The sequence below is a fragment of the Peromyscus californicus genome, unplaced genomic scaffold, assembly GCF_007827085.1.
Source record: "Peromyscus californicus insignis strain IS unplaced genomic scaffold, ASM782708v3 Scaffold_7__1_contigs__length_154581171, whole genome shotgun sequence".
Classification (NCBI taxonomy): Eukaryota; Metazoa; Chordata; class Mammalia; order Rodentia; family Cricetidae; genus Peromyscus; species Peromyscus californicus.
The window spans coordinates 95128067-95150771 of record NW_026294595.1 but is presented as its reverse complement, the minus strand read 5'-3'; the positions used below and the strand labels follow the sequence as shown (position 1 = coordinate 95150771).

The following is a 22705-nucleotide window of genomic DNA, read 5'->3' as shown; positions in this document are numbered from 1 at the left end:
TTCTTTGGTTTGTATTTTTTTTTAACAAATTTTAAAAAATGTTTTTTAATTGAAATAGAATTACTTCACTTCTCCTCTTTCTTTCCTCTCTCCCTGCCAGCTACTCTCTCTTGAACCCCTGCCATGACCCCCAACTCAAGGATTGCCTTGAGATAGCCTCTTTTCCTTTGATTATATTTGTTACGTACACGTACACACACACACACACACACACACACACACATTTTTTTTTAACATTTTATTTATTTATTTAAGATTTCTTTTTATTTTATGTGCCTTGGTGTCTTGCCTGCATGTGTGTCTGAATGAGGGTGTCAGGTCTCCTGGAACTGGACTAACAAACAGTTGTGAGCTGCCATGTGACTGCTGGGAATTGAACCTAGATTCTCTGGAAGAGCAGCCAGTGCTCTTAACCATGGAGCCATTTCTCTAGCCCATATATATGTATTTGTATGCATAAATATAAATACAACCTGTTGAGTTTGTTGTTGTTTGTGTCTGTATGGTTTCAAGGCTTACCACTCTACATTGGACAACCAATAAGGGTGCTCATCCCTGGGAAAGGCTAGTTCTTCCCTCAGCAGTCAGTAGTTACCTATAGTTCTTTGTCTAGGGGTGGGATCCTGTGAAATATCCCATTCCACATTAATATATCCACTGACATTGCTATTGTTCCAGTGCTGTTTATATAGCTGTTTCTATAAGACTGTTTCATAGCAGACTTCCTTGTATTCTTATTCTTCTATGATGCTCCCTGAGCCATAGTTGCAGGAGCTGTGATATAGATGTATCCAGTGGAGCTGGGATTCTCACAATCTGTTGATCTCTGGTGTCAACTGCCAAGGGAGGAAAGCAATAAAACAGTCCTACACGGGCTGGAGAGGTGGCTCAGAGGTTAAGAGCACTGCTTGCTCTTCCAAAGGTCCTGAGTTCAATTTCCAGCAACCACATGGTGGCTCACAACCATCTGTAATGAGATCTGGTGCCCTCTTTTGGCCTGCAGAGATACGTGCAGACAGAACACTATACATAATAAATAAATAAATCTTTAATTTAAAAAAAAAAAAAAAAAAACAGTCCTACTCAGCTGCAGCACCTTGAACCATGACAATTACCAGCAAGGCAAGATATGTGTAAAAATGTAAGAACTGGCACTCAACATGTCAGTGCCAACCAACAACTGCCTAATTGAACAGGAGGGAAAGCATGCCTGATACTGGAAACCTAGTCAGTTTCCTGGGGCTAGTGAGGTTGTGAATTTTTAAAAAAAGAACCTACTAGCCAGGTAATCTCAGCACTCTCCAAGCAGATCTTGATGAATTAGAGGCCAGCCTGGTCTTCAGAGTAAGTTCTAGGACAGCCAGGGCTACACAGAAAAACCCTGTCTTTAAGACCCCCCACGCTCCCCCCAAAAAAGAAAGAAAAAGGAATTCCTTACTGCACTCTGAATCTTATCCTTTTACCCACAGATAGTGTAGCTCCCACCCCTCATCAAAGACGCGTCTCTACAGCAGATGAAGACATCACACAGAACCACAGCTGAACACATGCTCTGTATTTTTGACATCTTGACTGTGACATGCCAGGACAGGCTCTTCTCTGGTCATGTCTATTTGGAGTTCATAATACTTCTTGTGTTTAGGTGTCTATTTCTTTAGGTTTATGAAATTCTTGGCTATAATTTTATTGAATAGATTCCCATAATATTTTTAGCATAATTGTCATAGCTCTTTCTTCTATGCCATGGATCCTTAGGCTTGGGCTCTTGAGTGATAATTGTTCTTTTGCCTGGTCTTTTCTGTTGTCTTTTCTTTTCTTTTTTTTTGGTTTTTCGAGACAGGGTTTTTCTGTGTAACAGTCTTCACTGTCCTGGAACTCACTTTGTAGCCCAGGCTGGCCTCAAACTCACAGAGATCCACCTGCCTCTGCCTCCCGAGTGCTGGGACTAAAGTTGTGTGTCACCACCACCTGGCTGATCATGTTTTCTTCTATATTTTATATTTGATTGATTATTTCCGTGTTTATAAAACGAGCAAGACTTTCTCCCAGAATGTATCATATGGAGTGAAAACAGCCAGTAAATACAATGTAAACAAAATAGATGATAAAAATGCAAATAAAACTGACTTGGGCTTGTAAAAACCATTCTAAAAACATGGCATCTGTGAAAGAACACAGTGCGCTGCAGGCAAGGGGTGGTGGTCTTCATTCAGACGATTAGTGCTTCTGAGGAGGTGCTCGAAGCAGAGGTTTTAGTTACAAGAGTTAGCCACAGGAAGCATGCGGTGAGGTAACAGCCTGAAGAATAGCAAGTGTAAAGTTTTGAGCTAGAGAAAAAAAAATTAATGATAGAAGCAACTATAGTAGATTCATTATGGGAAGGCAAGCTATAGAACGTCTTTTAATGTGGACTTTATTTGGGGTTATATTGTCTGAGGCTGTGATCATGTCTGGCTTCATCTCCATTACCTAGCATAACTAAGTATCCAAAAACTTAAATTTTAACATAAATTACTTATGCAAGTAAGTATAGTTGTAACCTCTTTCAAATTAAGTTTGAATAAAATAGACAAAATATAGCCGGGCGGTGGTGGCGCACGCCTTTAATCCCAGCACTCGGGAGGCAGAGGCAGGAGGATCTCTGTGAGTTCGAGGCCAGCCTGGTCTACAAAGTGAGTTCCAGGAAAGGCGCAAAACTACAGAGAAACCCTGTCTCGAAAAACAAAAAACAAAAAAAAATAGACAAAATATGGTAAGATTGGCATCTTAGATTATATAATGGTTCTTCATGTTCTTAAATGTATTTGTAACCAGAGCCTAAGCATTAATGTGTATGGTATGATGCTTTGGTACTTGGCATGATTCTGGGTCAATGAAAACGTTTGATTTTTCTAATGTACAGATCTGTATTTCATAAACACATTTGGTGTGTGTTTGTATGTGTGTGTTCCTTGGTATCAAACCCAAAGCCTTGCACATAGTAGGCATTTGTGCTATCCCTGAGCTACATCTCCCAAGCCCAATGCCCATTATGTCATCATACTTTAAAATGTAGGTAGATGAGCCTGTGAGATAGCTCAGCAGATAAAGGCACTTGTCACCAAGCTTGATGACTTGAGTTCAATCCTCAGGACCCATATGGTGGAAGAAAAAAAATCAATTCCCAAAGTTTGTCTTCTAGCATCCACATGCACACTGTAGCATTCATCATTCCACATCCTGACATCACACACACACACACAGAAACAAATTAATAAATAAATAAAAATTAAGGATACAGATAGAAGAAAACAGGACCAAAATAATTACAATATTAGTGTTTTAAGTTGTGGTTTAGAGATATTCATTCTCTAGTTTTCTATAATCTCACTAAAAACATTACTATAAATAGTGGTTTTTTTTTTTTTTTTTTTTTTTTTGGTTTTTCGAGACAGGGTTTCTCTGTGTAGCTTTGCGCCTTTCCTGGGACTCATTTGGTAGCCCAGGCTGGCCTCGAACTCACAGAGATCCGCCTGGCTCTGCCTCCCGAGTGCTGGGATTAAAGGCGTGCGCCACCACCGCCCGGCTTTTTTTTTTTTTTTTTGTATAAATAGTGTTTTATTTTATTTTATTTTATTTTATTTTTGGTTTTTCGAGACAGTGTTTCTCTGTAGATTTGGAGCCTGTCCTGGACTAGCTCTGTAGACCAGGCTGGCCTCGAACTCACAGAGATCCTCCTGCCTCTGCCTCCCGAGTACTGGGATTACAGACCTGTGCCACCACCGCCCAGCAATAGTGTTTTATTATGATAGAATTGCTCTACCATTTGCTTTCTGTGTTCAGTTGTGTTACATTTTTTGCTATTTAATTTCTTATGATTGTGTGGTTTATTGTAGCCTCGTGCTGTGGCAGGCTTTCGAGGGACAGTTCGTTATGCATCCATCAATGCTCATCGGAACAGGGTATGTATCTGATCCACGGCTGTCATAACTGCGTGTTCATGGCTTGCATCAGACTGATAATCTTCATATTTCAGTTCAGAGGTATACAAAGTGCTCAGGAGCTGAGGGTCCCTTTTATAGCTACACATTTATCTGAATGGTTGTTTTAATTCACTGTTTTGTATAATGCTGATGGTAAAGGAATTCATGATACTAATTCATGATAAGATGTATAGTGCATGACAGATATGGGCAACTGCATAAAAAATGAAGTTGTATTTGCCATAAAAGGCAACAACTAAGTATGTCTGTTGGGTATCTGTTTAATTACGTGTTAGTGTTGAAAATTAAATATAGATGTTTGAAGAAATAAAATACCTAGATTCTATTCTAAGAAATGATTTGTGGGTTGGGGCCAGCGTAATGGCTCAGCAGATAAAGATACATAACTTCCTAGCCTGACAATCCGAGTTTGATCCTTGGAACCCACATAGTGGAAGAAGAGAACTAACTCTGGCAAATTGTCCTCTGATCTCTACATGTTCACCATGGCACATGAGGACCCACATGTGTACACACACATACCCCAAACAAATATAATAAAAGCCATTAATAGTGGACATTATACTGTCACTATCTGATGGAACATAGAGATTGTCTTCTCTATAATATGTAATAACTTTTGTAGTTTTTGTAACCAGGGACCTGGAGATGTGGCTCAGCGGGAAAGCTCGTGACTAGCATGGGAAGACCTGGTTTAAACCCCACACTGCAACAAAGCAGGAAAGAGTCCAAGCCAGACATCCCAGTGTCCTTGTGTCTAACTGAAAGAATGAAAAGACTTAGGGCTACTCTTAATTTTAAGAGTTGTTGTTGGGTCTCATTAATTTGAGTGTGGATTCTTTTATTTGCAACATTAAAAAGTTGAAATAAAGGACCCTGTTTAGAAAACAAAATAAAAAAACCAGTGTGTGTGTGTGTGTGTGTGTGTGTATGAAGAAAATTTTCTGTGCTGAGAGTATAATCTAGGGCCTTTTTCCTAGTAAGCGAGTAGACTACCATTGAGTTACAGTCTCATCCCTTACTTCTTAAAGCATGAGTTAATTAGTAAATTAATTGTATTTTCAGCATTTCTGAGTTTTAGAGGTTTATTTTATTTATTGGTTGATTTTTAAGATAGAATCTCTTATGTCCCAGGCTAGCTTCAAACTTGCTAAGTAGCAAGAATGGCCTTGGACTTCTGGTCCCCCTGCTTCTCCCTCCCATGTCCTGGGATTACTGGCATGCACTACTACACCCAGTTTATGTGGTACTGGGTATCAGACCCAGGGCCTTATGCATGCTAGGCAGTTACTCTACCAACTGGACTGTATTCCCAGCTCTGTTGTTTTTGCTTTTCGGTGGTGGCTGTTTTTTGTGGTGTTAAGAATATAACCCAGGGTCTTACACACACTCAGTGAACTCTACTGCTGAACTATATCTCCAGGTAAGGTATTATTTATATCAAAACATTTCTCAGTATATATATTCTGCATATGGATTGATATGTAACTATGCAACATATAGATGTTTACCAGATGATTTATGAGAAATTAGTGATCTTTAAACAATGTGATACACCCATAATAACTGGTAATGTAATATGACTGAATTCTCTTATTTCTCAAGGAAATGGGAAGACACGATGACCTTTGGTCCTTATTCTACATGTTGGTAGAGTTTGTGGTTGGTCAACTGCCTTGGAGAAAAATAAAGGACAAGGTAATTTTGAATTATAATGTAAATTTTGATAGGGGAAAGAATAAAAATTTCTCTTCAAACTGAGTGGTGGTAGTACACACTTTAATTCTAGCACTTGGAAGGCAGAGACAGGCAGATGCCTTGTGGGTTCCAGGACAGCCAGGGTTACACAGAGAAACTCTGTCCAGAAAAACCAAAAACCAAAACCAAAACCAAAACAAACAAACAAACAAACAAAAATTCTTCTCAGTAAGCATTTTGTATAATATCTTCATGGATTGAAATATCATGTAGAACAGATGTGCTTATCATTCAGTGGTACAGTGCCTCCTTAGCATGTGTAAGTCACTGGACTAAGATATGATGTAGAACAGATGTGCATATCATTCAGTGGTACAGTGCATCCCTAGCATGTGTAAATCACCGGACTCAATTTCTAGCACCACAAAAAATAGTAAGTGAAAAGAAAAAAAAAATCACATAATCCCTCTCATAGGTGTATAATTTTTGTATTTGAGTATCAGTTTAGTTGTAAACTCTATTTCAAATTTTTAAAAAAGAAAATCCACTTACATATGAAACTTAAAATCTTTAAGCAACTTCACTGCATTACAATGTGTATTTTTCTTTTTTTTTTTTTTTTTTGGTTTTTATTTGAGACAGGGTTTCTCTGTGTAGCTTTGCGCCTTTCCTGGATCTCGCTCTGTAGACCAGGCTGGCCTCGAACTCACAGAGATCCGCCTGCCTCTGCCTCCCGAGTGCTGGGATTAAAGGCCTGCGCCACCACCGCCCGGCCAATGTGTATTTTTCTCTGTGAGCTGATATTATATAATACTATGATTTTTTTCTATGTATATTGAGAAGAGATACATTTGATAAGAACAGCATTTCTTCTGATGGGAATTATAGCTCTTAGTTTTTAGTTATCAGATTATTTTGTTTGGAAAACTATAAATACTGTGTTCATAAAGGAAAATAACCCAGTTTAAAGAACTCAGGGGTTGTCAGTTCACTGGTGCAGCCCGCCACATCACTCTGTTAGCTCTCCATTATATTAGCTTCACTTCCCACTGGGAAGCACTGTGTGTAAAGCCACTAGGGAGCGAGCGCTTACCCTTGCTTTGTACTTTTATTACTTTCATTCCGTAGCCTGCTACATTCTCTTGAGATTGTTAGCTGTGGGCTTGTAATCAAAGCTTCCAAGAGAAGCTGACTTTGGTTCCTGCTCTCTTTACCTTCCAGGAGCAAGTGGGTTCCATTAAGGAGAGGTATGACCATAGGCTCATGTTGAAACACCTCCCTCCTGAATTCAGCACCTTTCTTGACCATATTTCCTCTTTGGATTATTTTACAAAACCAGACTACCAGGTAACCATCTTTGTGAGTTCTGTATGTTGATCTTCCTTTTTTTTAGTTTTTGCTTTTACTCATTGTAGATTTAAGAATATCAGAATTAAGTCTGGAAGGTGCCTAGAGTAACATTATTTTAATACAGTCTGAGAAATGTGAAGTTAACATGATGATGATGTGGGGTGTGCGTATATGTGTGAGAGAGAGAATGAGAGTCAGAGTCTTTTAGATGAATTTATTTAATAGTTAGACTTATTATGTAACAAATTTTTCTGTTCTTGACGTGATTTATTTAATATATAGAGCAGCGGTTCTCAACCTGGGGGTCAAATGACTCTTTCACAGGGGTCATCTAAGACCATTGGAAAACACAGATATTTATGTTATGATTCTTAATAGTAGCAAAATTACAGTTATGAAGTAGCAATGAAAATAATTTTATGTTTAGGGGTCACCACAACATGAGGAACTGTATTAAAGGGTTGCAGTATTAGGAAGGTTGAGAACCACTGATATATAGAGCATGATAATTCTAATTAAGTAAATTTTATAGCAGTTTCTTCACCAGAAGGAACTCTACAGCTAGGTAATATATCTGTTGAGGGCTGTCCATGCTGTTGGCTGGCAGTCAGTAAATGTTACTGACTCTGTCTGTGGCCACTGAATTAATTCTGTAGTGTAGCAGTTAATGAGCCTTTCAGTGATCAGCTAGGTTTGCCTCAAATTGTATTACTCACAGAGAGAACCTGGTCAATGCTTAATGCAAAAACAATTGTTCTACTGAAAACATGAATGCAGCCCCACAGATAGCATATAATTTTATCTCCAGTGGACTTTGCTGCTCACTAATGGAAGTTTTTTTTGTTTTGTTTTTTTGAGACAGGGTTTCACTGTGTAATAGCCTTAGCTGTCCTGGAACTAGTCTGTAGACCTTGAACTCACAGAGCTCTGCCTGCCTCTGCCTCCCAGAGAGCTGAGACTAAAGGTGTGCGCCACCACTGCCTGGCAAATAATGGAAGTTTAAAATTCTAAAATGTTGTCAGTGCCCATGCCTATCTCAAAGTGAATTCATTTTCATATAGTAATTATAGCTGATGTTTAGGGTATGGGCAGGATATAAAGCGGAGTTCACAAACCTTGGGTCTGAGAGACCTAAGTGAGTGAACTTGTCTTCTTTCCCATGTGCTTATTGATATAATAAGCTCCACACAGATTGTCTAATAAAATGTAACATTGGATTTGAGTTATTTCAGTGTTGTTTTTTTGTGTGTGTTTGTTTTTGAGACAGAATCTTAACTATGTAGTTCAGGTTGGCTTCAGATTTGCAGTTCTCCTGCCTCAGCCTTCCAAAGTGCTGGGATTAGACTGTTGCCACTATGCCAAGCAAAAGTGCCCCTTTTAAAAAATGTTCATTCATTCATTCATTCATTTATTTATTTATTTATTTATTTATTTATTTATTTATTTATTTAATATAGAATGCATGTTTTGCCTGCATGTATGTCTGTGTCTGTGCCTGGTATCTGCAGAAGTCAGAAAAGGCTGTTGAATTCCTTATGTTTTAGTTAGGATTAAAGGCATGTGCCAACACCCTCACCCCTCACCCCCCCATCCTCCACCCCCACCCCTGGCTGGGTACTAATAATTTTTTATTCATACAAAATCCTTGGGATTTTGTTCACATTTGCCTCTTAGTTATTCTTATAATCTAAAAAAGACTACCATATACCATCTAATATTTGAATAGTCTAACTAAATTGCTATTCAAGATTTTCATTTTGATACTCTCTAAGGGTCATCTCTATCACTTAGTAATAGAACAAAGTATGGCTATTTACTATTTGGGGAAGGATGAAGTAAGCATGATGCTTTCTGTGTTTTATACACCATAAATAATCTGATTTTTTTTGCTCTCTGATCTTTCGTAAACAATGAGTGGGAGAGAACAGGTGACGGAGAGGATAAGTCGGGGGAAATGTTGATATTGATTGGAGTATTTTTGTGACTGGTGTAAATATGATATCAGTGTTCAAGAAGGTCTGAGCTTGCTGGGCGGTGGTGGCGCATGCCTTTAATCCCAGCACTCAGGTGGATCTCTGTGAGTTCGAGGCCAGCCTGGTCTCCGAAGTCAGTTCTAGGAAAGGCGCAAAGCTACACAGAGAAACTCTGTCTCGAAAAAACCAAAAAAAAAAAAAAAAAAAAAAAAAAGAAAAAGAAAAAGAAAAAAAAGAAAAGAGTTGGAGAGATGGCTCAGCAGTTAAGAGCACTGGCTGCTCTTCCAGAGGTCCTGAGTTCAATTTCCGGCACCCACGTGGCAGCTCATAACTGTAACTCCAGTTCCTGGGAATCTGACACCTTCACACCAATGCAAATCAAGTTAAAAAAAATAAAAAAAGAAAATTAAGAGAAAGAATGTTATGAGCAGATGCAAGAGCATGTGCCTACCTCCTGAGGTAAGGAATTGAAATAAAACAAGGGAGCTTACTATCACAAAAGGAGTAAATGGTTTGAGCTGAAGTTGGAGAAACAGACCAAATGCTGCAGGGCTTTATACACTTTTTTAAAGAAGTTTGAATTTTATTTAAAGTGAACAGGAAGCCTTGAAAACAAACAAAACAAAACAAAAAAACCAGGGACATAGTGATCCTTGTAGTAGGACTTCTTTGGACCACTAGCCCCCAAATAATGACACAGAGACTTATTATTAATTAGTAAAGCTTGTCCCTAGCTTAGGCTTGTTTCTGCTAGCTCTTATAACTTAAATTAACCTGTTTCTATTAATGTATGTTCTGCCACATTGCTCTTTACTTCTCTTCTGTTCTGTAAATCTGACTTGGTCCCTGTCTCGCTGGTGTCTCCTGCCGTGCCAGATTCTAACCCTAATTTCCTCTCTCTGCCTGGAAGTTCTGCCTCGCTAATGGCCATTCAGCTCTTTATTAAACCAATCAGGTGCCTTAGGCAGGTGAGGCAAAACATAGATTCGTCGTCACACAGTGTAAACAAATATCCTGCAACAGAGCCTATTTGTGTTTCTTTTGAAATTTACATTCACGTATTTTTATGTAAGGAGGTGCACATACCCTGCAGGGTGCATGTGTAGATCAAAGGACAAAGTGTGGGAGTCAGGTCTCTTTTACTATGTGGAGTCTTTCCATGTTTTGCTGCAGGTATCTTTACCAGCTGAGCAAGTGTTTTTACCAAGTCCCTATTTGTTTTTAAGAGAATAGCTTTTTCAGCTGCATGCATTCCAGAAAGGCAAAGGAGATTTAGAGTTGAGTTGGGAAGGTATTGAGGCAGTGCCTTGGAAAGAAAGGGGGGAAATGGGTTGTCTAAAGAGCATGTAGATATCTTGATCGTGAAGCACACTAGTCAGTGTGTTGTGACTTTGCTAGGCAACTCAAGTGGTTTCTTGTGCATACAGGCTTTATGCAGTCAGAGGAAGAGCAGGTTTGGATGTTTACCCAGGTCTGAGAGCGATCTGTAACACTTGGGGCTTACAAGTCAGACCTCAATCACATTGGTCAAGTTCTACTTGCGGTGGAGTGGAAGGATAGTCTTTTTTGTGGCCAGGAGGATAGAGAGAATAATGGCCTTGACTTAGGTGTAAGTAGCAGAGCTGGAGAGAAGTGGGTCATTTCTTGTCTCTACTCCTTTAACCTTTCCTCCTTCCAGTCCCAGTGTACTTGTATGATTGGGCTGTGTTGGCCCTCTTGATGGAGTTAAATAGGACTCCCAGCCCTTATTCCAGCCTGTCTTCCCTGGAATGTCTGTGTGTCCTAACATCACTTATCATGCTCAGTTGATAACTAAGCCCAGATGTTAACTTCTCCAGTCTCCCATTTCCTACTATTTAGGAGTAATTTCATGAGCTGAATTTTATGTTTTTGAGACAAGCTCTTTCAATGTAGTCCTGAATATCCAGGATCTCTATGAAGACTAGGCTGGCCTGGAACTCAGAGAGATTCCCCCTGCCACTGCCTCTCCCAAGTGCTAGTATTAGAGGTATGAGCCACTGTGCCCAGCTTGAGCTCAACCTTAAAAAGCAGTACTTTGTTTTGTTACCTTACTAGATATGCTCCTGAGAGCCATGGGAATGTTTCTCAGTTCATGCAAGAAGTTAACACAGTAATGATAGAAAAACATACTCTTGATGTTGAACAAAGAAACATGTGAATCAAATGAAAATAACCCAACAATTTCTTTTTGCAAAGAGGGTATGCCATGCATGACCCAAACCAGGCTAGCAAGTAGCTCATGTGACCAAGATGACTTTGTCTTTATTCCTAACTAATAGAAGGGAGTGGTTGGCTGTTTCTCATTGGCTGAGGTTCGTCATCACAATCTACTCTTTTTTTTTAAGATTTTATTTATTTATTTGTTTGTTTGTTTGTTATGCACACAGTATTCTGCCTGCATGTGTCCCTGCAGGCCAGAAGAGGGCACCAGATCTCATTACACGTGGTTGTGAGCCACCATGTGGTTGTTGGGAATTGAACTCAGGACCTCTGGAAGAGCAGTCGGTACTCTTAACCCCTGAGCCATCTCTTCAGCACTCACAATCTACTCTTGATTGGCTAATTTGGAAAGCAGCCCAAAATGCAGGCAGGGAAGGAGGAAGGGGCCATTATGTTATGGTAATGCAGCAGGGTCTTGGGTAAACAAAAGTTTTACCAGTAGGGGAGATTAAAATATTTGAATTCTTAGCAAGGTGTGTTGGTTCATGCCAGCACTTGGGAGGTGGAGGCAGGTGGATCTCTGTGAATTGAGGGCCAGCCTTGCCTACATAGCAGGTTCTGGGCTAGCCAGGGTTACACAGTGAGAAACTGTCTCAACAAACAAAAACAAAACAATAACAAAGTTTGAATTTACAGGGTGGGTAGAGATTATGGAATATGGGTCCTTGACAGGCTAGCCTCCTTTGATAGAAAAAAAAGTTTCTTACTATTCCTCATTTTTATTATACATTTTCATTTTTATTTATTTATATTTTTTCTTAAAACTCAGCCAGCACGTGCTGACTTCTAAAGTCTCTAAAGACAGAAAGTGACCAGGGAGTGTTTGGTGAGCATGGTCTCTGTGAGCCTCTGAAGGAGGCCCCTGACACATGGCTTAAGGTGATGCTGCTGTCTTAGGGGTAGTCCGTTGGGGCGGCAATTGACCTATCCCAAATGGAATATTAGGTTTCCACCCAGGCTAGGACTTTATTCTCTTGTTCAGAAGGAGTTTTTGCTTAACAATTTTCTGCTTCAACCTCTCTTGCTCTGAAAAGGTTTTTCCTAGAATCATTTAGGAGCTAGATCAGAGGTCAGGGTCCCTTCTGGTGTCTTTGGTCTCTGGCAAAGATGGGGCTGCCAAGAAAATGCAGGCACATTTCTGGCTTTTTATCCAAGAGAGAACTTTACTTTTCTTTATGGTCTTTTTACCCTAAACTTCCTAGCCAAATTTTATCTCCTATTTTTACCCCCTCCTTACCCTCCCCCCTAGAGTAACCCTAGCTGCTGCTATAGAATTGGGGCAGTGACTGATCTGGTTTCAAAGTCCATTAGAATCTCTTGATGAGCTTACAAGATGATCTGTTGATTGATGTCTCCTCTTTTTCCTTGGGACTCCAAAGCTAGTCTCCAGAACATTGAACCTAGGATCTGCTTTTAGGCATTTTGATAGCTGTTGGAGTGGCTAGAATCAATGTGAAGTCCCTTCCAGATTGTTTCTAGAAAGAGAAAAAGGAAAGAAATTAAGCCATAGTCTAATTTTCTGATTAAATGATAGTGATTTTCTGATTAAAATAATAGTGGGCCTGTCTCTCTAGGCTGTAAGTAGGTGCAGCAGTGAGCCAGGGTCTGAAGTTTTCCATCTGAGCAACAGTTTTTTGTCAAGGAGAGAATCACTAGTGACCTGTAGTTGTCAAAATAACAGTGGGTTTCACATGGGTTTCCACCTAGTGTCTGGGGAGTGAGACCCCTCAGACTGTTAGAGCAACATAATAATCTTTAGTTACACTTTTATCTTGGGTGTTTAGTTACACTTTTATTACACTTTTATCTTGGGTGTTAAGACCATGCAGGTGGTGCCTTTCTTCTCAGCTTTCTTTTCCATTCTGGAGAAACATTCAGCCATCTATCTTTATACATAAGTCCTTCTTTACTAAAAATATTTCCATTTTTTTCATTCTAACATTTTCTTCTATTTACCAATTTTCTTTCTCCATACCATGAAGCATAAAAGCTAACAAATTTCCCATCTGTTGTGAGAGTTTTCTCCATGGGAGAAGAAGACTAAGCAATGTCAGTCACAAGCCAGAATTCTGTTTCACCAGAGTTCATCCTGAGGGACCAGTGAATTATTTTATTGGACTTACTTACAACACACAAAGGAGAAGTTACTGACAGAAGTGTGGGTGGCCTGAGAGCAGCTAAACTGGACAAAAGTCTTCACTCTGTATAGATGACGGCTTCCTCTTTCTCCCTAGTCTTTCTCAGCATATATATTCTAGCTCTTTCCCTCAAGACTTCATGCAGTTAGGACAGATTTGCATACAACTAGTTGAGAGGAGTGCTGGATAGTCTCCAGAATTATATTGGATATTCTTTTGTAAAGGAGCATCAACAGTCAACAAGCCCAGCTGTGAGCATTTCTAAGCAGACATTGCTGGTCTTAAGATGCCGCCTCTCTGGCTTAGAGGATAGTGCTGTGGCATACCACCTTAATAGAAGAAAGCAATGCCCAAGCTGCATGCTGTGCCCTAGGGTGAAGACTGTGCTCCAGCACCTTTGTGAGTCACAACTGTAGTCAGATGGTTTCTCCAGTCCTGCCCGGCCCCAAGGTCCCTCAGCTGCTTATAAAATAATCATTCAAGGGCTTAATATTATTTATAAACTGTATGGCCTATGGCAGGCTTCTTGCTAGCTAGCTCTTATAGTTTAACTCAACCCATAACTTAATCTGTGTATCCCCACGTGTTCCGTAGCTTTCCTTGCATCCCATTACATGTTGTTCCTAGGATGGCAGACTGGCATCTCCCCATTCAGCCTTTCTCTTTCCTGTCTCTCTCCTTGGATTTCCCGCTGCCTTGCCATAGGCCAAAGCGGCTTATTTATTAACCACTGGAAACAACATATATTCAGTGTACAGAAGGACATCCCACAGCACACAACCATCTGTAACTCTAGTTCCAGGGCATCTCATGCCCTTTTCTGGCCTCCTTGGATACCAGGAACACATGCTACATGTACATAAATGCAGGCAATTGCTCATACACATAAAATTTAAATTGAAGAAAAACTTAAAAAAAATTAAAAACAGAAACCTTAAAAACAGTTGATACTGTGTATCCTCCTAAATTATTTTCATTAATTATCCTCTGTCCAGCTGGGTCTATTCCCCAGAGGGTGGGTGCAATACAACTTTTGAGTTTTGCTCCCATATGGCCTAAATAGCTCAAAGAGCAGAGAAGCAAACAGTGCATGTATTACTTTACTGTTTCATCTACTTACATGTCACTGAAGTGAGGCACTCTGTTTTGCATTGAATGATCTTTGCATTAGCCAAGCCAGTATTGTATTGTACTCTCTGGGGTAAGTGCTTTATTGATCTATTAGTTTGCATTCATTCAATTAGAATTCAGAAATCAAGAGCCTCAGTGAAATTCAATATATCATGCTACAAATAATTCCTATCCATTTTCTTTCAAATGGCAAATTAAAATTTTATATGGAGATAAATGACACTGTTATTGATTGTTTTTGTGCTAAGGCTAAGAGGAATAGTAATTCATTGAGTCTATGTCTGATAATGGCTGGAAACTAGCATCAACCATCTTTGTGGGTTGATGTGGGTAGGTATTGAACCAAATTGCTTTAGAAAGTACATTTTAGTTAAATTTGTTGTTATTGAAAATAATACATAACCCTGTCTCAAAAAACAAAAAAAAAATGCATAAACATTTAGAAATTAGAGAAATAGAAAATTCAGATTACTCAGAATCTCATTTTGATTGCCCTTTCTATGCCTTGAATAATGTGCTTTAAAAATTCATTTCACTACAGTTTATTCAGTGGCTCAGGGCAGAAATCTAACTTAGCCTTTATTCTGTCCTTACCCTCCTGGTTTTCATCAGCTTTGTCAACAGGGTCTTTGAGCTCTTTTCCAGATCATATCCACATCATTTATCATGTTTACTGTAACCATGATGGTTTAACTGACCATGAGGCTTAAGTAGCCTCCTGGCTGGTTCTTACCACCTCTTATCATCCCAGTCTCTGGCATCTGCTGTGCACTTAATAGCTGGATTTATCTTTTTAAACCTCAAAGGTATGGGCAAAATGCTCCAGTGAGAAGTGCTGGTTTCAGGTCTGGAGCAGGAACTGTAAAAATGAATCCCAAAGGTCAGGATACTTGCAAAGTGAGAGAGATGAGTAGAGAATGGAGCTGCACTCAGGAAATGGAAAATGGTGCCTATGGACAAGTGGTGGGGTAACAATGAATTATATACACAACAAATCAAACTAAAAGGATTAATTTGACAATTTTTTTATATAAACACACATACATAAAAGAGACATTTTTAAAAGGACATAAACACACACAAAGAACGTACAAGGACTTTTCTTTTTTTTTTTCTTTTTTTTTTTTTTTTTTGGTTTTTTGAGACAGGGTTTCTCTGTGTAGTTTTGGTGCCTGTCCAGGATCTCGTTCTGTAGACCAGGCTGGCCTTGAACTCACAGAGATCCTCCTGACTCTGCCTCCATAGTGCTGGGATTAAAAGCGTGCACCACTGCTGCCCAGCACAGGACTTTCTTTGATTCTTTTTTGGACATCCCAGCTATAGTTACTGGTTACTTATTTAGGTTCAGCCATACAAAAGTGTCCTCTTTAGGGCTGGAGAGATGGCTCAGAGGTTAAGAGCACTGGCTGCTCTTCCAGAGGTCCTGAGTTCAGTTCCCAGCAACCACATGGTGGCTCACAACCATCTATAATAAGATCTGGTGTCTTCTGACATGCAGGCATACATCAGGCAGAATGCTGTATACATGATAAATAAATAAATTTTTTTAAAAAATCTTCTTTATAGATAGATACATAGCCAAATGAGTGGTTCACCTGAATATATATGGCTATGTATAATCATGGTACATACTTCTTTTTACCAAGCTGTTTGAGAGTAGATTATAAATGAAAGGCTGTATAATATATCTTCTTATTTTTTTTTTAAGATTTTATTTATTTATTATGTACACAGTGTTCTGCCTGCAGGCCAGAAGAGGGCACCAGGTGTCATTACAGATAGTTGTGAGCCCCAATGTGGTTGCTTGGAATGAACTCAGGACCTCTGGAAGAGCAGTCAGTGCTCTTAACCTCTGAGCCATCTCTCCAGCCCAATATATCTTCTATAAACAAAATGTTTCATATGACTATATACTGGTACCACAATCAACATTAGTTAATTAATTAACATTAATTTCTTATTGTCATCCACATAGTCCCAGTTGGTTTCCTTCCTTGAACCATGAATTTTGAAGGAAATCGTATTATAATCCTTTTTGTGGGTCTGGTGTGCTTTCTGCTATAGAAGAACGGTAAGTCTATTCCTGTTGGCTCACTCTGGTCTCCTTCTTTGTGGTTTAGCTTCTTGCATCCGTGTTTGACAATGGCATCAAGACCTTTGGAGTGATTGAGAGTGACCCTTTTGACTGGGAGAAGAGTGGGACGGACGGCTCCCTAACCACCACCACCACCTCTGCCACCCCTCAGCTGCACACCCGCTTGACCCCTGCTGCAATTGGGTATGTCCTACACAGTGCAGTGAGCGGTGCTTTTTCTGAATGCAGGAATTCCCGTCAGTCCATCCTGAGCCCCTCAGATTGTGAAGTGCTAAGACATGTGCGAGAGCCTTGAGCATTTCCTTGAGTTAAATATTTTTCTTACTAGGCTTTTGGAATTACTTAATTCAGAAAATACTAATGGTTCATTCTGTGAAATGGGAGCTTAGAGCTAATGTGACTTGTTGATACCAGAGGTACAGTGGGTTTTCTTCAGAATAGAGGAACATTACTTGTATTTCTAAAGAATATATATGGGAACCTGAAAGAATAAGTCATAATTATTCTTGGGGTTTTTTTTGGGGGGGGCGTTGGGGTTTGAGACAGAGTTTCTCTATGTAGTCCTGGCTGTCCTGGAACTCACTCTGTAGACCAGGCTGGCCTGGAACTCAAAAATCCGCCTGCCTCTGCCTCCCAAATGCTGGATTAAAGGCATGCACCACCACCACACAACATAATCATAATTATTTCTAACTGCACTGTGTTTAAACTCCATGGGAACAAAATGTGTAGGCATATTTTTCTTATGAAAGTACTTAACTTATATAGAATATTAGGAAGTGGTATAGTATATTTCCATCTATATTCTTTTTTCTTCTTATTTATTTGCTGGGTTTGTTTAAGTGTTTGATACAGGAGTCTTGCTGTATAACCAAGCTGACCTTGAACTTGTAATCCTTCTGTCCTCAGCCTCCTGAATCCAGAATTACTGGTGTGCCCCATCATGTCCAGCTATTTCCATTTGTGTGGGTTTTTTTTTAATGTTTATTTTTATGTGTACTGGTGTTTTCTCTCTCTATAGATAGATAGATAGATAGATAGATAGATAGATAGATAGAGAGATAGATAGAGAGGTGTGTGTGTGTGTGTGTGTGTGTGTGTGTGTGTGTGTGTGTGTGTGTGTATGATGTATATGCTGGGTATCCACAGAAGTCAGAAGATGGTGTCAGATTCCCTGGAACTAGAATTATAAACATTTTTAAGCCACCATATGGACGCTAGGAGCCAAACCCAGATCCTCTGTAAGGACAAGTGCTTTTAATTGCTGAGCCATCTTTCCAGCCCCTAGTTCCATGTTTTAATGTTTTTCTCTTTTACTTATATTAGACACTTTTCCTTTTAAGTTTTTGTTTGTTTTGGGATTTTGGTTTTTTGAGACAGGGTTTCTCTGTGCAGTCCTGGCTGTCCTGGAACTCACTTTGTAGACCAGGCTGGCCTCAAACTCACAGAGATCCCCCTGCCTCTGCCTCCTGAGTGCTGAGATTAAAGGTGCGCATCACCACCGCCAAGCTTGATGAGTTTATTTTTATTTTTATTTTTTTTGGTTTTTCGAGACAGGGTTTCTCTGTGTAGCTTTGCACCTTTCCTGGAACTCACTTGGTAGCCCAGGCTGGCCTCGAACTCACAGAGATCCGCCTGGCTCTGCCTCCCGAGTGCTGGGATTAAAGGCGTGTGCCACCACCGCCCGGCTGAGTTTATTTTTTTTAAGGCAGGGTTTCACTATGCATTCCATCTGGCTTTGAATTCACTGTGTAGTGCTGTGGGATGTTCTGTATGGCAAATGTGTTGCTGATTAGTCAATAAAACACTGATTGGCCATTGGCTAGGCAGGAAGTGTAGGTGGGACAAGGAGGAGAATAAAGCTGGGAAGTGGAAGACTGAGTCAGAGAGACACTGCCAGCCACCACAATGACAAATAGCATGTGAAGATGCCGGTAAGCCACGAGCCATGTGGCAAGGTATAGATTTATGGAAATGGATTAATTTAAGCTGTAAGAACAGTTAGCAAGAAGCCTGCCACGGCCATACAGTTTGTAACCAATATAAGTCTCTGTGTTTTCTTGGTCGGGTCTGAGCGGCTGTGGGACTGGCAGGTGAGAGAGATTTGTCCTGACTGTGGGCCAGGCAGGAAAACTCTATCTACAGTGTAGCCTAGACTGGCTTTGAACTTGTGGATCTTCCTACATCAGCCTCTTGAGTCTGTGCCACCGTGCTGCTTTATGTTTTCCTTTGGATAGACCATGTGCTAATGATAACCTCATACTGACTGGTCACTACCTTCCTTACTCCTTTTTTTTTTCTTTTAAGGTTTATGACTATTTTATGGGTGTTTGCCTTACATGTTCTAGACTCCATGGCCTGGTGCCCACAGAGTTTAGAAGAGGATGTGATATCTGCTGGAACTGAAGTTATTTGTGGGTGCTGGGAACCAAACCTGGGTCTTCAGCAAGATCAGCAAATGCTCTTAACCTTTGAACCATCTAGCCCTACTTTCTCTCTTTTCTTAATTTTTTTCTTTTTATCCTTCCCTCCCCCCCCCCTTTTTCATAGGTTTTAGGGGTAAACCCAGAGCTTTGGTGTGTGCTGGCCAAGTGCTCTACCAAGTGAGCTACCCCCGCCCTCCCCTTTTGCCTTCATATCCCTGAACATGCCATAATTTTCTTGGTGAGGAATTGTTTCTCTCTTGTCAAACTCTTGATTAAGAGAGTTTGGGAAAAGGAAAAAATGATACGGAAAGAATAAAAAATAAGGAATAAATACAAAGGAGAAGCCTGAGTCATGTGGACGAGAGCCCGGATGGAGATGGCGATGAGTTCCTTGAATTACATGATACTGTGTAACAGATAAGGAAGATTAGGATTGAGTGAAAATAGAGTAGTTTGTAGGTACAGATGTAGTTTATTTCCCAAGGAGTAGAAAAAGGAAATAGGAAGTGGAATCACTGTAGAGAAGAGTGATGGGCAGAAGGGGAAAAGATTTGGAACATTAAGGGATCAAAACGGGAAGAAAGGATGGTCAGTAGCCTTCCAGGTATACTTTCCTTGTATAAGTAAATTATATTGAACTCATATCTGAAAAATCTCTCAGTACTCAATTTATTTCTGATCTTTAATAGTTTGTACATTTGGACAATTTCAGGCCAAACCACCTTTTATTGTTTCCTGAGTCTGAAGTACAGGGACCGCTTTACTGGGCTGCAAGGTTTCTTGTGAGAACCGTGCTCAGTGAACAATCAACTTTTTAGGTTGTTTACCTACAGTATTGATAAAGAGATCACTTAAAATTGACCAACTTAGGTAGAGATAGTAGCAAAGGGCAAAAAATCAGAACAAGACCTTGGGAAACGATTGGTGGTCTCAGAAGGAAATGAAGTGTTCCTAGAACATTCGTGCTAGTGTACATATGTGACCTTTAGTTTTTTTGTTGTGGTTTTGGTTTTTTTCCTCCGGGGGTATTTTGGGGACAGGGTCCCACTATGTAGCCCTGGCTGTCATGGAACTCACTCTGTTGACCTCCCAGAGATCTGCCTGCTTCTGCTTCCCAAGTGTAGGGACTAAAGGTGTGCACCACCATGGCTGACCAGGGTATGGCTGCTCACAGTAATGGTGTATGTCAACACAATCCGTTGAGGGCTGTCTTCCTGTGTTCAGACATTCCAGGTTACTTGTTAGAAATTTCTTTGTATGCTAAATATGGTGCTCAGCCAGAAATGTTTTTTAAAAACACTAGTATTGAGGCTAGAGAGATACCTCAGTGGTTAAGAGCACTGGCTGTTCTTCCAGAGGACCTGCATTCAATTCCCAGCAACCACGTGTAAGCTCACAACTGTCTGTAACTCCAGTTCCAGGGGATCTGACACCCTCACATAGATATATATGCAGGCCAAAAAATAAGTAAATAAATAAATTATAGAAACAACAACAGCACTAGTGTTTATGGAGCACAGAGTTCCCAGAGGCCTTTTGAGTTAGTGATGGCTAAGAACTAAAAGCCTCTCCTGGACCAGTAGGCTGAGTGATGACACCTATGTAAAACAGGACCTGGAATTCATTCAGAAGAAATCTGTATAGCCAAGCATGATGGTGTACTCCTGTAATCCCAGGATTTAGGAAGATGCCGTACTCAATGCCAGTGTGGGATAAAAGTAAAACTTTCTCTCAAATGAAAGAAAGGAAGAAAGAAATATATAGACAAATACCTATAAATATTTTTTATTCTCCTTATGTAGATCTGTATGAATTCTCTAATTTCAGACTTTCTGATTTTCTCCTTTGTTTTGCCTGGCGCCTTGGGCATAGTAGGAACTTCGTGAACTCTGTGATGAAAAAGCAGCAGACATTGTTTTGTTTCACTGTTGGCAATTTTTTCTTTTCTTTTTTGTTTTGTTTTATTGCTCTTTTGCTGGTTGGTTTTGATTTTCGTTTGTGTTTTTGTGGGGTTTTTTGTTTAGTTTTGGGTTTTTCTTTTTGTTGTTTGTTCTTTTGTTTGTTTTAAAGAGAGAGAGAAAGGACATAAAATTGGTTGGGTAGGAAGGAGTGAAAAACATGATCAAAATATACTGAATTAAAAAAGTCTTAGTTTAATAAATATTAAAAATAAAAGAAACAGTAGTACACATTTCATAATAAAAAATCATCTAAATCACATTTATTTCCTTATAGCCCTTAGTATTTCCCTATGTATAATTGCTTTTATTATTTACAAAAATGTTAAAGAATAGAAATTTTTATTTTATTGATGAAAGAATCATGGAAAGTAGAACAGATGTTTCTGACTTTTTTTTTCCGAGACAGAGTTTCTCTGTGTAGTTTTGGTGCCTGTCCTGAATCTCGCTCTATAGACAAGCTGGCCTTGAACTCACAGAGATTCAACTGGCTCTGCCTCCCGAGTGCTGGGATTAAAGGCATGAGCCACCACCACCCAGCATGTTTCTGACTTTTAAAGTGATTGTCAGCAGGGCGGGGGTGACGCACATTTTTAATCACAGCACTCAGGAGGCAGAGGTAGGAGGATCTCTGTGAGTTCAAGGCCAGCCTGTTCTACAGAGCGAGATCCAGGATAGCCACTGCTACATGGTGAACCAAAAAGAAGAAAAAAAAGCTTTAGGTTTTGTTTAATTCTTAATTATGTATAAACTTAAAATCCAGAGACAAAATGTAGAACAGTCTGTTTCATGTTAACTTTTGATTCTGGTCTTTTGAAGTTTTCTGTTTTCCTCCCCTCTCTTTTCAGAATTGCAAATGCCACTCCTATCCCAGGAGACTTGCTCCGAGAAAATACAGATGAAGTGTTTCCAGATGAACAGCTTAGTGATGGGGAGAATGGTATCCCTGTTGGTGTATCACCAGATAAATTGCCTGGATCTCTGGGGCACATTCGCCCTCAGGAAAAGGATGTCTGGGAAGAGATGGATATCAACAAGAACAAGATAAAGCTTGGAATTTGTAAGGTGCGTATTTCTTGCATAGGGAGTGATATCAAGAGAGAGAGAGAGAGAGAGAGAGAGAGAGAGAGAGAGAGAGAGAGAGAGAGCGCACGCATGCAAAGGTGAACCTACAGGAGTTGTTCTCTCTACCATGTTACTCCTAGAGATCAAACCCTGGTCACCTCCATCTCAGCATTCCATAGTTGCACCAGGGAAGAGCCCCCAGACTGGTTATCTAATACCAGGTACTCAACCCTGAAATCATATACATACAAGTAACATCATATGGACGGAACAGGTTGGTTTAGGTACTTAGGAAGATATATACATACATATGTAAAGACAGTTGAAGAAATAGAGGCCATGAATTTGAGAGTTGAGGGAGCAAGGGTGCATGGGGAAGGTTGGAGGGAGGAGAGGGAAGGGAGCAAACGTAATTATATTTTAATTAAAAAACAAAGAAAACAGCTTCTCAAGTTTGGTGGCAAGAAGCTTTATCTACTAAATAATCCCACCAGCTTATGATTCTCAATTTTGAGTGTAAAATAGAACAAAATATTGCTAATTATTTTATTTAAATTTTTTAAAATTTATTTCTCATGTATATAACTGTTTTGCCTACGTGTACGTATGTATTTGCACCACATGTGTGTCTGGTGTCTGGAGGTCAG

At 39.8% G+C, this 22705-nt stretch overlaps 1 protein-coding gene across 4 annotated transcripts in view; it reads left to right on the top strand.

The window, feature by feature from the left end:
* Positions 1-22705, top strand: part of Ttbk2 (tau tubulin kinase 2) — a 134826-nt gene that overhangs the window by 88557 nt on the left and 23564 nt on the right. For all 4 annotated transcript variants that reach the window (XM_052722705.1, XM_052722704.1, XM_052722703.1 and 1 more), the window contains 5 exons: positions 3876-3941; positions 5589-5681; positions 6903-7028; positions 16635-16792; positions 21842-22058. In XM_052722705.1, coding sequence (XP_052578665.1) covers positions 3876-3941; positions 5589-5681; positions 6903-7028; positions 16635-16792; positions 21842-22058 — 660 coding nt within the window. The remainder of the gene's footprint in view (positions 1-3875; positions 3942-5588; positions 5682-6902; positions 7029-16634; positions 16793-21841; positions 22059-22705) is intronic.